This window comes from Barbus barbus (genome assembly GCF_936440315.1).
Source record: "Barbus barbus genome assembly, chromosome: 28".
In the NCBI taxonomy this organism is placed as follows: domain Eukaryota; kingdom Metazoa; phylum Chordata; class Actinopteri; order Cypriniformes; family Cyprinidae; genus Barbus; species Barbus barbus.
In genome coordinates, this window is record NC_136756.1 from 4,819,255 (window position 1) to 4,835,146 (window position 15,892).

At 37.0% G+C, this 15,892-nt stretch overlaps 1 protein-coding gene across 1 annotated transcript in view; it reads right to left on the reverse strand.

Annotated features, from left to right (window-relative positions):
- The window catches only part of LOC306848233 (serine/threonine-protein kinase mTOR-like), a 115,731-nt gene that overhangs the window by 80,241 nt on the left and 19,598 nt on the right, over positions 1-15,892 (reverse strand). The window contains exons 19-26 of the mRNA XM_079382652.1: positions 12,077-12,327; positions 11,124-11,210; positions 10,287-10,454; positions 7,483-7,595; positions 3,237-3,399; positions 2,379-2,471; positions 1,282-1,428; positions 397-539 (exon numbers count right to left, since the gene is read on the reverse strand). Of these exons, the coding sequence (XP_079238778.1) occupies positions 397-539; positions 1,282-1,428; positions 2,379-2,471; positions 3,237-3,399; positions 7,483-7,595; positions 10,287-10,454; positions 11,124-11,210; positions 12,077-12,327 (1,165 nt within the window). The remainder of the gene's footprint in view (positions 1-396; positions 540-1,281; positions 1,429-2,378; positions 2,472-3,236; positions 3,400-7,482; positions 7,596-10,286; positions 10,455-11,123; positions 11,211-12,076; positions 12,328-15,892) is intronic.

A 15,892-nucleotide genomic window follows, 5' to 3' on the forward strand; every position in this document is an offset into this window, starting at 1 on the left:
TGAGGTTCCTATTTATGAGTTCTATAAAAATTATTTATTTTCTAATATTTTTGGGCTTTCTGCCTTAGCATGTTTGTAAATGCTAAATCAAAGTTATTAAATTTTGGCTTGATAGTTTGGTTCATGTCTTTTTACTGGAAAAATGTTTTTGGAGACAATTATTGGGAAAATGATCCCACAATTAAGGCTACTGAAAATGTGGGCAATCAAGTCAAGTCAAGTAACCATTACTTATGTAGTGCTTTTTACAATGTAGATGGTGCCAAAGCAGTTTTACAGTATAAACAGGGAAATAGTGTCGAAGGGACCAAGACTCCATCGCGTTCCTCTGGCACTTCTCTGTTAAACGGATGGGTTTCTGAACAGAGGAACAGAGGCAGAAAAGGTGAATTTTACCTAGCGAGTGGTATATACGTCTGTGCCAGAGACCAGCAGGAGCGCAGGGCAGGTGAAGATGATTCTTTTAGCAAGACCACACTGAGACGTCTTAACCACTCCAGCCAGTCATCTTTGGAGACCTTCCTGGCTGCACCCCATGCCTGCAAACAGCAGAAACAGGACTAGTAAACACACAAAGGAGATAATATATTTTTATCATTTAATAAAATGTGTATTTTAACAAAAAATAACATCTTTGTGCATTTTGTGCATTGTGCAAAACAGTCGAGGCTGTTGAATCCACTCATGTGAATGTTCAATATTTGGGCAATAGATAATTGGTGATGTTGGAGCAGATGGAAAGACCTCTCAGGCAACACCTGTGAATCATTATGACGTCTTTACAAATCACAGAGAACAGACAATGCCTTCAGCAGTGTGCCCTCAGGACACGTGAATATAATTTCTGTCTGAATAGGATGATCTAGTGTGGTGGTGAAGACAGATGCAGCTATGGCTCAAATCAAACAAAACAGAAAAACAGGAGATCAAGAAATATTCTTCAGCTTCATTGGGACTCCTAGTGTAAAGAGGTTTCTCATTTTTTACAAACCTTGGAGCAAGTTGAAACTATTTTTATGAACAGAGCGATACTATTTCAACATACACCACACACAATAGCACTATGTTTAAAAAAGGAAAAAAGATCATTATGTTGTGGACGGAGACATCATAAACATTATATTCCCATTTCGAACTGTGAAGCTGAAGCTGACTTTATTGGGATCAGGATTGGGACATTCCTTTAATACCAAACTTTTATTGGCATGTGCATATTTTAACCACAAACCCTCCAATATGTGAATATTGTTAGTTATGAAGGTTACATGTCATTCTACAAACCTTCTGAAGAGCAGTTGTGCTGACGTGCAGTTTCTTCATTGGTCCCGGTTCGACCGGGCCGCTAACCAGAGTGTCACTTTGACTACCACGTAATTGTCTATGCTGAAACATCAGAGGGTCCTCTTCCTCTTCTGCCAAAGTATAGCCCTGAGAGAGACATGCACAGGTTAGCAAAGACAACACACAAATCTACATTTGTGCTCAACTTGAAAAAGCATGCAGGCACTAAGAAAAAGGGCTCCAAAATATGCCAAAACATAAATAAGGCTTCAAACTCTTAAAATATAAAGTCTTTTTCTTTTAAACCATATGTGTGTACATGTCTTTTTGTGCAGACTACTAAAAGAGGGTTGCTAGTAAGATGACTGCAAATTTAGCCTGAATTAAGCAGTTAGTAGCATCTACTTTGGACCAAATGTTAGTTTGTTGATGCTTCCAATTAATTTTTTTTACAAATTACTAAATAAAAATGGCAAGTTTTAAATAATTTTGGTAACAGGGTTAAAGGGTTGAACACGTTAAAAGGCATAAAATACAGTTTAACATTATATTTTGGTACTTAAGTTAATAATTAACATAATTAACACAATAAATTGAACATGCAAACAAACATTTTATGTTATACTTATTTTACATATTAAACAGCTCAAGCATATCAATAGCATATCTAAAATGAGATGTGTGCCTTTGTTTTGTTTTATGGGGCACCAACTATTTAGGTTTTATTTGGTAAAAACTGGGCAAAAATATGTATATTTCTACATAAATCATTTCCTCTTGAAAGAGGGGCAAGAACCTTTTCTTTGCACCAGCATTATGTGCAGGTAATTCTATGTCAGTACAAAATGTTATGCATGTCAAAAACAAAGACAAGATTAGTTTTGGATGTTAAGAGGCCATGTGTTGAAATAGGAAGTCTGGGTTCACTAGCAAAGAATGAGTGGTGGTTCACACAGGGGGCCAAGTGCAGGAAACGGAGGCAGGCTTCTCCACCAGAACACAAGAGGCGGTTGTTTCAGACTGACTGAAGTGTCATCAGGGACCTAGTCTGTGTGGAAAAAATATGATTGCAGGTGTGGAGTGGGCGGGATGCTGACCTTGACGATTCGACAGATGAGAACATCGTAGCGCTGGTGATTGATGCGGTGTTTCAACATCACTTTGTTCACCATAGGGATGAAGATCTGGTACTGTGAAAGAGAAATAAGCAGACATATTCTTTTACATACGAATACTAATTTTCACTACACAGCCAAAAACCATTATGATATTAAACACAACTTTATTAAAAAGTTCAATGTTTATACGATTATCAATGAACGAAATAAAAGCAAAAAGCAAAAGTTAGATACACCATGTGTAGTGAATTAAGTCAGTACTAATATTGTAGACAGATTAGTATCATTACTTCTTTTTATTTTAATATCAAACTTGATACAAGTACTTCTGACATTCGCTAGATGAGGAGTAAAGCAAGCTTACTGGAATGATTATTTTTATTCCACATGGTATTATACAACGCTTTTTAGTGTTGGGAGTGAATGTGTGCACATGTGTGTCCATGTGACTAAACCCCATCAACTAGTGAGTACACAAATAAAGTGTTGCTCCTCTAAACACAGGAAACTGAAGATTGTGGCCTGCAGTGATCAAAGGAATCAGAACTTGTGTCTGGTGCTCATGATGGCCACATGTTGAGTGGTAATTCTAAGAGGGTTTTGGGAAGAAAAAGTAAAAGCAATGACCTCATCCTTCTCTCTGACGGGAAGCCTTTTTGTGCATTAGAGAGACACTAGGAAATTATTAGACGTTACTTCAAGTTCATGACATGAAATTATGGCAAAAAATAGTTTAATAATTGTTTTGACGAATAAATAAATAAATAAACAAATGACAGAATCCCCCCTCCCAAACAGATAGTACTGCAGGATTTAAATGAGGCTTTAAGCTTGTACCTTTTTGCCAAGCTGAAAAACCAGTGAGGACAGTGTGTCCATTGATGTGCTCCGCAGCTCTGGAGTCACGTCGAGAGCGCGCACGATGGGGTGAATAATTCTTGAGGCATAATCCGTGAAGTCCAAAGACTCAGTCAGGCGATCTAAAGTCTCCAGGGCAACCCTAAACACCAAAAATAAAACAATTAAATGTGAATAAAAGTTATTGGTGACAGACTAATAGTATTGGCCAGTTCTTTTAGAACTTTTTTTTCTTAACTTTTTTGAGTTAAATTTAATTGCTAATCTAATATAATTATTTGGCTTTGGTGTATTAATAGACTTCAAAAATGTATTAAAACATTAAATAAATTTGATGTTTAAGTTCCCCTACAAACACATCTGCACAGTGGTACAGCCAGCAAAACTACAAAATACAATCCATGTCTACCCTTTTCGTCAAAAGTATTTCTTAAACTCAGCTCAACACTTTATCAGTAAAACAATAGGGATCAAACGCAGATTCTTGTCTGTAAAAAAGGTTTCGCTGAGAGTAATGACGGAGTAACAGCTGGCCAAAGCCGCTGTGTTAATGTGATCCTGTCTTCATAGATTCTGGGGTTACCCGATTCACATCTGTCTTTACCACTGCTGCGAAAACAATTTCACTACCTCCACTGACCTATGCTTACTTTTCAACGAGAACTTTGAAAAATTGAACCAATTTAATTAATATATATATATATTAGTGCTGTCAAATGATTAATCACGATTAATTGCATTCAACATAAAAGTTTAGTCACATAAGCAGTCAAAAAGGCTATTTGTTTTTCCTTTTCAAATAAGTAGTTTCAGAGGTTTGTTTGTTTGTGTGTTTTGAATAAAGTGAATGAACAACTGAGGAACAATGAAATCAGAAGAAAAAAATAAATATATATATAAACTGTTTGCCCCTCATCTTCTACTTTTGTGTGTCTCATATCTCATACTGACTACCATAAGACAAAAAACAAATACAGTTTTAAAATGATATAATTATTTATTGAAGCAAAGGTCATCTAATGCCAACTGGACTTGGGTGAAAATGTATTTGCCCCTGTAGCTACCAATTCCCAAATCTATGAAACTGCATTCATAATGGGGTTCAGCTTGACTAGACTCCACCAGGCTTGATTACTGCCAGGCCTGTTCATTATCTCCAATTGGAAAAAACTTGGCACCACAGCAAACCTTCCGAGAAATGGCTGACCTTCCAAAATTCCTCCAAGAGCACAGCAACGACTCATCCAGGAAGTCACGAAAGACAACATAGAAAGAACTGCATGCCTCTCTTGCATCAAACACTGTCCAAACACTGGCCAAAAATGGCATCCCTGGAAAAGTGGTGAGGCGAAAACCACTGCTAACCCAGAAGAACATTAAGGCTCATCTGAATTTTGCCAAAACATACCTTGCTGATATCAAACGTTTTGGGAGAATGTTGTGTGAGCTAATGATGATTGAAAGGGGAGCTCTTTGGAAGGCGAGTCCTATTATATCTGGGTTAAACTAAACATCGAATTCCACAAAAAGAATATCAATTCTCAATGTTCAAGCATGGTGGTGGCAGTGTGCTGATGCGGGGATGCTTTGCTGGTTTAGGGCCTGGGTAACGTGCAATTATTACCACAAAATTCTTTTGAATAGACTAGAACACTTTGTTGGCATTAGTGGAAGTGCATTAGCATGGTTCAAATCGTACTTATCTGACCGCCATCAATTCATAGCAGTGAATGAAGAGGTATCATATCGATCACAAATGCAGTACGGAGTACCTCAAGGCTCAGTACTAGGGCCGTTACTTTTCACGCTTTACATGTTACCCTTGGGAAATATCAGGAAACATGGTGTTAGCTTTCACTGTTATGCTGATGATACTCAGCTCTATATTTCTTCGCGGCCCGGTGAAACACACCAAATTGAGAAACTAACGGAATGCATAGTCGATATAAAAAACTGGATGACGAGTAACTTCTTACTGCTAAATTCTGAAAAAACAGAGGCGTTAATTATCGGACCTAAAAACCCCACATGTAATAACCTAGAACACTATCTAACACTTGACAGCTGCTCTGTCAATTCTTCTTCATCAGTTAGGAACCTAGGTGTGCTGTTTGATAGCAATCTTTCATTTGAAAGCCATGTTTCTGGTGGGAAGTCATGGCCTAATGGTTAGAGAGTCGGACTTGTAATCCAAAGGTTGCGGGTTCGAGTCTCGGGCCGGCAGGAATTGTAGGTGGGGGGAGTGAATGTCCAGCACTTTCTCCACCCTCAATACCACGACTGAGGTGCCCTTGAGCAAGGCACCGAACCCCCAACTGCTCCCCGGGCGCTGCAGCATACTCTGGAACAAACTACCTAACACTGTTCGGGAGGCAGACACACTCTGTCAGTTTAAATCTAGATTAAAGACACATTTCTTTAACCTGGCTTACACATAACACACTAATATGCTTCTATTATTCAAATCCGTTAAAGGATTGTTAGGCTGCATTAATTAGATCAACCGGAACCGGGAACGCTCCTCATAACACATGATGTACTCGTTACATCGTAAGAAGAATGGCATCTACGCTAATATTTGTCTTTTTCTTTCTTATTCTGTTTTTCAGTCCGTGTCCGGATCAGATGGTGGATCGGCGCCGGGAGATGATGTCTCCCTGATCGTCGGCGGAGGCCGGGACACCTGGATGAGTCCCGGGGACATATCCCCAGTGAAGACCTCGACTTAAATATAATAAAAATAAAAATATAATAAAATACCTAACTACATAATACTATTATTGTCAGAAATTGCAACAATATAAAATATAAATAAATACATTTATAGATTTAAAATTTAATTAAAACAATAAGTAAACCATAAACAAACAATTATCTCCTGGCCAGAGGAGAACTGGCCCCCCGACTGAGTCTGGTTTCTCCCAAGGTTTTTCTCTCCATTCTGTCACAGAGGGAGTTTTGGTTCCTTGCCGCTGTCGCCTCTGATTTGCTCAGTTGGGGACACTTAATTTCTAGTGATTATCGTCAATTTGATTTCACAGATACTATTTTATACTATTAAACTGAGCTAGACAATGACATCTCTGAATTCAATAATGAAATGCCTTAAATGAAAATGTAGTGTTTAATCTTATTTTTATACATTACTACACTCTATCCTCCAATTTGATACTGTTAAGTGCTTTGACACAATCTGTATTGTTAAAAGCGCTGTATAAATAAAGGTGAGTTGGCTCTCTATCAGAAAATCCTAAAAGAGAATGTCTTTGATGTATAAACTCAAGCTGAAGCTCAAGCACACCTGGATTATGCAGCAAGACAAAGATTCAAAACATAGGAGTAAGTCCACCTCTGAATGGCTCAAGCTAAAAAAGTCAAATTCATGACTTGAACCCAATTGTGATGCTGTAGCAGGACCTTAAACAGGCAGTTCATGCTCAAAATCACTCCAATGTGGCAGAACTAAAGCAGTTCTTTAAAGAAGAGTGGGGCAAAGGTCCACCACAGTGCTGTAAAAGACTGATCTGAAGTGTTTGACTGCAGTTAATTGCTGCTAAAGGTGGCACAACAAGACAACCAGATTTAAAGTTTAAGGAGGTAATTCGTTTTTTTTTCACATGGGTGATGGGTGTTGGCTGACTTTTTTTTTTTTTTTGCTTCAATTAAAAAAAAATTATAATAAAAAAACAACTATATGGGTTTACTCATGTTGCCATTGTATTTCATTATAAAGATCTAAAGCTACTTAATATAAAACATACACAGAAACAGAAGAAATTAGGATAGGGTCAAATACATGTTCACAGCACTAGAAATATGTAGACTTTATTACAGAAAGCTTTCATTCATTCAGGTGTGGCTCAGTCCTTTCTGATAAGGAACAGCCATGTTTTACCAACCAATCAATTCCTTAAGAAATAAAACCAAGCTCTTTCTAAATGAAATACATTTCGTTTTACTTGCAAACATGTCATAATTACAGCAATAAAATAGGTTGCAAGTGATGATTCATGTTGACTTCAAGAAAAAGCTATATAAATCAAAGATACTCTTTTATAATAAGTATAGAGTATTGAGTAAAAGCTGCCATCCACCTAGCATGCAAGTATTTCAGCTATAGACAGTTCATGTTTACTTCACTACTTCACTGGTTTGAATAACACTTGTTTTAGAGGAAATGTATTTCTTATGGAGCTTGATCAGAGCAGACGATTTTCATACTGACTTGCGGGCCTGCAGAGGGACATCAGGGGCATCGAACAGTTTCACAACGGGTGGCAGCAGTAGGTGGAGGTAGTCATCCAGGTTAGCTCCAAACAGCTGGATGGCCATGAGCAGCTAGGAGACACAAGGAAAACGTTTGCCTGAAAACTGTGAAACTGGTGCATCAAGAAAAACAGTATCTCTCTGTCAAAGCCTGTTAAATAAACAGGAGCTATAGCTTAGCACTTGGCACACAGTTTGCCTATACATTATAGACAATTCTTTTTTTTTTTTTTAAGTTATTGGAAAAATATCACATTTTTGAAGAGTCATGCACATACTGTAGCAATGAACACAATCATAAATGTGACCCTGGACCACAAAACTAGTCATAAGGGTCAATTTTTCAAAATTGAGATTTATACATAGTCTGAAAGCTGATCAGCTTTCCATTGATGTATGGTTTGTTATGATCGGACAATATTTGTCTGAGATACAACTATTTGAAAATCTGGAATCTGAGGGAGCACGAAAATCTAAATATTGAGAAATATTGAAATATTGAAATAAAATCGCCTCTAAAGCTGTCCAAATGAAGTCCGTTGTTACTAAAAACAATTAAGTTTTGATACATTTATGGTAGAAAATTTACAAAATGGAACATGATCTTTACTTAATGTCCTAATTATTTTTTGGCATGAAAGAAAAATACATAATTTTGACCCATATAATGTGTTTTTGGCTATTGCTACAAATATATCCATACTACTAAAGACTGGTTTTGTGCTCCAGGGTCACAAATAAATAAAAACACTCATCTTCTTTGCCTCGTTTTATTATTAAAATTAAACAAAAACGAAGCTTCTCTCATTTTAGCTGAATATAATTGAATATTGTCTTATATTTCTTTCGCTATAATCAACTTAGCAATGAGGAATACAACAAAAGCTAAAAGAAAAGCTTGACAGCATTAGAAACAAAACAAAAAAAGAATAATTCAGTGAGTGAGATTTAGTGGAGGGCCAGTCACAGACATCACACAAGAAACATATAATAAGCTTGGCTAATTTTCTCCTTTGCAGTAAATTTGTAAAGTGACTGGAACGCTACAATGCAATAAATAAATACATAAACTTACTTCAACAGAACTAAAACAGACTTCATTTATGCAAAAATGAATTATCATCATTATTTATATATTAGTATGAAATGCGACTCAATAATGCTTTTAATACCAAATGCAATCAATAAAACAAAGTGGAAAAAAGTTTAACTTTTTTAGAGATATATTTCTATGAGGTGGCCATCTTTTAAATAAACGTATTTGTTTTAGATGCTCTGGGGAAACAGTCAAAATCTAGACAGAGCAGCTCACGTGACTGACTTGAGCTTTTGTTTTCTTATCTGTCCTGCAACAACTGGCAGGCAGTTTAAGAGCTCCTTCAGGGTGACCTCAGTGCTCCCGGTGACGCAGACGGTGGTTATGGGCTCTCCAGGCGCACAGAGAGAGAGAGGACTCGTGTGGATGCAAGGCTGAATTACTTGAGTGGGATATGTGGGTTTGGCCGGTAGCTACACACATCTGTCAGGGGCTAAAGACTGGCAGAGAAGACGTCTAATGATTGAGGAGCTCTGGGAAGACTTTCTTTTGAAGTGTGAAGGGGGATTTTCACAGGTCACAGTCTGGCCAGGAACACACATTTATATATGTAACTTGCTGCAAATTAACTTGATTTATTACGTTTTTAGGGAATGCTTGACTCTGAGGCATTCTGTGCATAACCTGAATAATAAATTGTTGTCCAGGGCAACCGATTTTCTATACTCATATAGTATAATTTAACTCTCTACACATCCAATTCACATTAACAGACCACCACAGATAAATGGCACTTATTTTTTACACAAATTAAAAAACTTCAGAGGATTTAACAGCTGGATTGGTTCATGTTTGTAATTATTAGATATTCAAACACTTATTTAAATTAAATAAATTCATAAGAACAGAATGAATGTATATGAAAAAGATTTTGCCTTTCTATTACTAATAACAAAAAGAAAAACACTATTATTATTTTCTTTAAATATTATTTTAGTTTGTGAATATTCAGTAGTCTGTGAATGCAAAAAATAATATATGATAAAATAATTCTGAAATGCAGATCATCAGACAGGAGGGAACAGTACGTTCAGGGAGGGTATGTTAGTCGTCAGAGGGGCACGTAAGAAGGTTTTATATGAGATGAGATCATCTGACACCTGAAGGTGAACTCAGCACATATTGAAATAATGTGAAACAGGTGTCACAGACAGCAGACGTGAGACTCTTTCACACACTGAATTTGGTAAATTACCGTTATCGACTTTTCCGGTAAAAACACAAATGTGCGATTCAACAGCGTTTTATCTTTTTGTCTTTAAAACACCATTCACACCTTAGAACCAAAATATCGGTAAACTGTGTGATGTCCATCAATGGATAATAACCTTTAAACACAGCCATTTTCTTCATCCATCCAGATGAGGCACTTTAGATTTTTACTAAAAGGGGGCTGATCTCACAGAATGCAGTTTTGCTTTTAAAAATGAGTGATGCTGCGCAATAATATACAACACAGAGCCGCTGAAGAATGGAAAATAAGAATGGATCTCGAGATGTGAATCGCCTCACAGAGAGATGCCGTTGTTGGATGGCTGAATGCAACGCTGTCAGACTACTACCTTTACATTGTTGGTGGTTCATGCTGACTGTTGCATTTGTCCGGTCTGCAGCGAGTCTGATTTTTCAGCAACCCTAGTCAAAAAGTGCTAATTTAATGCATATACCTTGATAGTGACGCTACGTCCAGGGCTGTTGTCGTGCATGAAGACCCGCAGCATATGTGGGATGAGCTGTGGCAGATAGAGTTTGAATTCTCCGCCTAGAGCCACCACAATCTGCTCGATCAGTAAAATAATGGTGTTCTGCATGGGGTTATTTGGAGTCCAGTATTCCTGCAGAAGAGAAAACACAGTATCCCAGTGTTCCCTACATGACCAAGATCCAATGTCATTTTGTTTAATACTGAATTAATACTGTTTTTTAATAATGATTTATACAAACAAATAAAACACTCAAACTCTGTTATACATGCTTTCTTGCACAACTACTCATTACAAACATTATGCACATTAAATAAAATAATGCAAATTAAAATAAATAAATGACCAAATAATTGAATAAATATTTTAGCGTTATTGCACTGCAAGTTCGACGGTGGTGCTGAAGAGCAGCGAAACAATTCTTGGATTGGGAGTAGTGATGATGCGAGTGGAAAGAGTGAATTAAGCACCTTCATAAAGCAGCCAATATTCTCTACTGGTTGAGTACTAAGAGAGCCACCAAAGGACAAAGTGTTAAAGACACTAGGACCTGCCAGCAGTTTTATTTGGGCTTTGAGGTACCCATTTCAGGCTGCAGGGTGACAGCAGGGATTAAAACAAAAGAAAGTCTTTGTCTAGTCCACTCAATGGGACTAACATACCCTGATTTTTAGCACAAAAAAAAAATTGTACAGAAAAGACAAAAACATTTTTAAGGGTATCAAGTGCACATTTTTGTCTTTGTGGCCTAATACTTTGTTTCAGATGAGAATTAGGAAGAAGTGTAAACAAGTCTCTTACCCGGATCAGCGTGAAGATATCATCCATGTATGGCCGGATGTGGACCTTGACGAAGCACACAACCATACCCATCTGCTGGAAAAGAAACTAAAGGAAAAAAGAGATGACAATAAGAGAAAGATGCATAAAAAAAATCATAAAAAAATTATTTATGATTTTTAAAAAAAAATCAGATGGCTGTACATGAAACTTGATTTGATGAAGGTTCAAGTTAAAAGAAATATTCCAGGTATAGAATTTAAATTTATTTTAATTAAAAATTCTATAACTTTAGAAAATTCAATTCAAATGATCAAATAATAAATACAAATTTCAAAATGGTAGCTAAAATGATGAATCAAATGTTAAATACAATTAATTAAATATTAAATATTATTATTTCATTTATCAATCAAAATGCATTTAAGCATTTATTTCTTTGAGAAGCTAGAAGTATTTAATTTATAATCCGATCATTTGAGCATTTGATTTTAATTTTGTTAGGACAAAACTTTCATGTTCAAGTTCAGCTCAACCGATTTTAATTTAAACAGCTTTATAGGTCAAAAAATACAAACGTTTTAACAGAAGAATTCAATACGGTTATGAAATTATAATCTTCACATTTCTGCATATGAATCCTTTAAAACTAATTCACCTAAAAAAAAATCAATCACTTTCACTGTAATTGCCTTAGTGTAACCTTATTTTTATTAAAGGAGGGACAAGTCAAAGACTCAGCCTAACATCTAATAAACCTGAATAATTCTATGGAAACCTAGTCGAACCTTACTGATTTATTCTCACTTAGAAAATACACCTCATTAATGGAAAAGCAGGTTAAGTGTTGCAATGCATTGGCAAAGCATCAACAAGTGTGTTTGTGCACTCTGGCTTTCGGATTTATGTTTTAACATTCTATTTAAAATAATATTTGAAGTAAGTACCACCTCTTTTCTGTGATAGCAGCGTACCTCTCTGATGCTGGCATCACACACTCTGATGACGTTGAGAAAGGTGGGCATAACTTGAGGCAGGAACTGCACACATTTCAGTCCAAGCGATTTGAAGATGAAGGTGACGGCCTGCACCACCATGGTGTGATGATTGGACAGCGACGGGTCACGCAGGATGCGCATCAGAGTCACTATGGCAACAGCCGGGTAAAACTCGTCTAGTGGCAGATTGCCCATGTTGACCAGCATCTCACTGGTACTGTAGTCAGCTGAAACATCAAATGTGACAGAAGTCATTATATTTTGCAGAAATAATATTAAAGGGATAGTTCACCCAAAAATGTCAATTTCTCTTAATTTGTGTTAATTACATTACTGTCTATGGGAGGGTCAGAGAGCTCTCAGAATGCATCAAAGATATCTTAATTTGTGTTCTGAAGATGAATGGAGGTCTTACGGGTTTGGAACGACATGAGGGCGAGTAATTAATGACAGAATTTTCATTTTTGGGTGAACCATCTCTTTAAGCCTTCCACGTGGGTGGTCAGAGTTGGTTGTTTGCTTACCTTACGCTAACTGTGAAATTAGTAAAGTAATTACAACCATACACAAAAAGGCATTTAATAGTACATTTAATATCTTTAAGGTACTAAAATGCACCCTTCAGAGGTAAACAAGCTACGAATGTGTATTTTTTTGAAAGGGTACTGCCCCGTGTTCCCAACACCTTTTAAAAAGTAATTTAAGGAAGCAAAAAACATGAAGATATCAGAGGAGTTAGTAAATTGCAGGATTTACAACAGTACACTATGTGACACAGGAGGCAGCGCAGCCTGCTACTGACCGCTCCATACAGTCATAAATCTCTACCACACATACCTCAGTGAAAAACAAACTATATCTGTGTGTGAGTGTGTGTATCTGAATGACGTAATGCAGTCATCTGTTTCCCATACACAGCAGGACGTGCCCTAAAATATACATGCCATTTGATGTGGGGTTAACAGGCGGTCTGGAATTGTTTGCCTGCGCTTAAGGGTTTCAAGTCCTTTCATTTGGTTTACAGTGGCAGACAGCGGGGTGTCTAAGGACCTGTTTCCACCTGGTATTCATATGAATTGTCGGGAGATCTGATCCCAAGCGTTTCTACCTGTTGTTAACATGCGCCTCCTGTGACCACTCACTCAGTCGCTATAGAGAGCATGCATGAATGCAACAGACAGACTCTTTAAAAAAAAGATCTATTTGAAATACACTGTGCATTAAAAACAAGACGCAGAGTGCTGCATTCCCGTCAAGCCAGTTGCAAAGAAAACAGTCTGCACACTTATTAGGACTATTATGGTAATCTACAGACGGCGCATAAAGACGGCCAGAGCCATATGCTTCTCATGATGTTTTGCTAGCTTCAATTATGCATTCTTCCCCCGATCTGGGCAGAGTATTATACAAAAAAAATATTCTGACTCTTTCCTGTACTAGTCAGTCGAGTCAGTACATGAAAAGACTGTGATAGGCTAAATTCAAAAGATGATTTTCAGTTATCTACCTGCAAAGCTAACTTAAAAACTGTTAATGTACTGTGCAAATATACATTGAACAAAAGCTGTTTTAAGGCAGAAGGTGGTCATATCAAACATCGATGCGGTTTAGTAAATAGGAGTAAATAGAAGTAATGACATTATTTTATTTTTCACAAGAGGCTAAATGTTTCACAGTACTGTAGCTTTGCAAATAGATTTCTCCAATCATTTTAGAAAGGCTTCCTAGGTTCTTATGGATTCAGTCTGTCTCGGTTTTCTTCTGTCCTCACATGAGTCTCATATTAGGTATTTGAACTGAAGAAATAAAATACCAGTAATAAAAGTCTTCTAAGAAAGCTACTGACCAAAATGATTCAAGATCCTGACAGCTACGTACACACTTTTTTCTGTCCACCATTAACATCACTCACAGAGCTCACCTTCATCTCATAAAACGTCCCATTGCTCTATTATTACAACAAGAGGGCCAGCAGGCAGTTCTCTGCCTGTAAGGAGAGTTTTCTTAAAATGGGTGCAGACCCAGACAGAGCTGCCCCAGACGGTAACCTGTACTTTATCCCTAATGCATCACTCGGGAGATATCCACACTTCCTGCAGCACGCTTCTTTATGAGGCCCTGCTGTTAAAACTATTCCTTCTCTCTGCTGCATAGCAGTAGATGAAGGTCTTTGCTCATGAAACTACAGAATATTATTAAGGTAGTCATAAATGTCAAGACAGTCAAAAGTAAATAGGTGTGTTTGACTGTGGTGCTGCGCGGACTGATTGGCATCTGACTTGAAGCATGATGTAAAATATTTTGTCCGACTTGAGACAGCGGCGACATCACAGTGACATATGCCCATCGAAGTAATGCAAAAACAATTTGAGAGCTGCTCATTCTGCACAACTTCTCCAGAGTGGCCACACAAGCTCTGAGGATGACGTGTGTTTCACAATTGGCCAGATTCACATTTCATTCATGTTTAGTGTTTATTCTGACACCTTCTGTTTCGCTCTTAAATCTGTTAATTCAGTGGTTCTCAAACTTTTTACACCAAGTACCACCTCAGAAAATATTTGGCTTTCCAAGTACCACCATTATGACCAACATTAAAATGCAGTACCACTGTGCACAGTTAAAAACAACAAAAACAATCTGTTTTATTCCTAATAAGAATATTTATTATTGTCAGCCTCTTAAAACATTGTAAATACACAGTTTGAACATTAACACTGCACTGTGCTTACGTCCAAGTAAATAAAAACTGAATTAAATTAAAATATATTGTACCTAAAAGTGAAATAAAAACTGTACTGTACTTAAATGTTAAAAACTGTACTTAAAGATTAAATGAAAATGTACCGTACTTAACATTTAAGTACAGTAACTTACAGTTTTTAACTTTTAAGTAGCTAAAATACATTTTCATTTAATCTTTCTTTAAGTACAGTACAGTTTTTATTTCACTTTTAAATAAAAAAGTACTTGATTAAAAAGAAAAAGTTAACACAGGCTGTATGTGTTGCTGCAAGTAACGACAATCAGGCCGCTGAAAATGCCCAGCTCTGAGCGCTTGAACGGCGAACGCAACAAAAATAAAAGCCTCGTCCGTTTTGAGGCTCGCGAAGCGGAGACAGGCGAAAGTATAAATCCAGCTTGAGAGCGTATTTTTGTTTTGTTTTGTTTTTTCAGTTGAGACGTTGTGGTTGCTATGATATGGAATATCCGCTTAAGTAATATGACAGACGCATCGCGAACGAAATGTTTCTCCAAGCATTATTTTTCATAACAATATTATGGTACTCCGGAGGGTGTGACGGTATTAGACCCGCCCCTCCTCCACTGTGATTGGTTAGCTGACTAAAAAGTGACAGCGATGAACGCTAAGTTTTTACCCAAACATTCTTCAACTCTCGGCGCCGAGAAAATAACGCCCGAGTGCTCAGCATGAAAAAGACGCTCCCATTTAAAACAATTTAAAAAATGTGTTAGCCTCGGGCAAAAAAAAAACGCTTTGGTGGAAACACAGCCAAATTTATATTTAATTCAGAGATTCCTCTGCGTACCACTAGAGGAAGCTCACGTACCACAATTTGAGAACCAATGTGTTAATTTATCAGTACAAACTTTTTTTTTTATGTAATCTCAATGTTATATTGTCATGCTTTTCAAAATAAAACTTACAAATATAGACCACACTTTGTTATTTAAATAATATTGATTTATGCTGAACTTTATTCGTGTACATACAGGTGCTGCATTAAGCAATACAAAACGTACTGAATGAAAAGTATTTCTATTTCTACA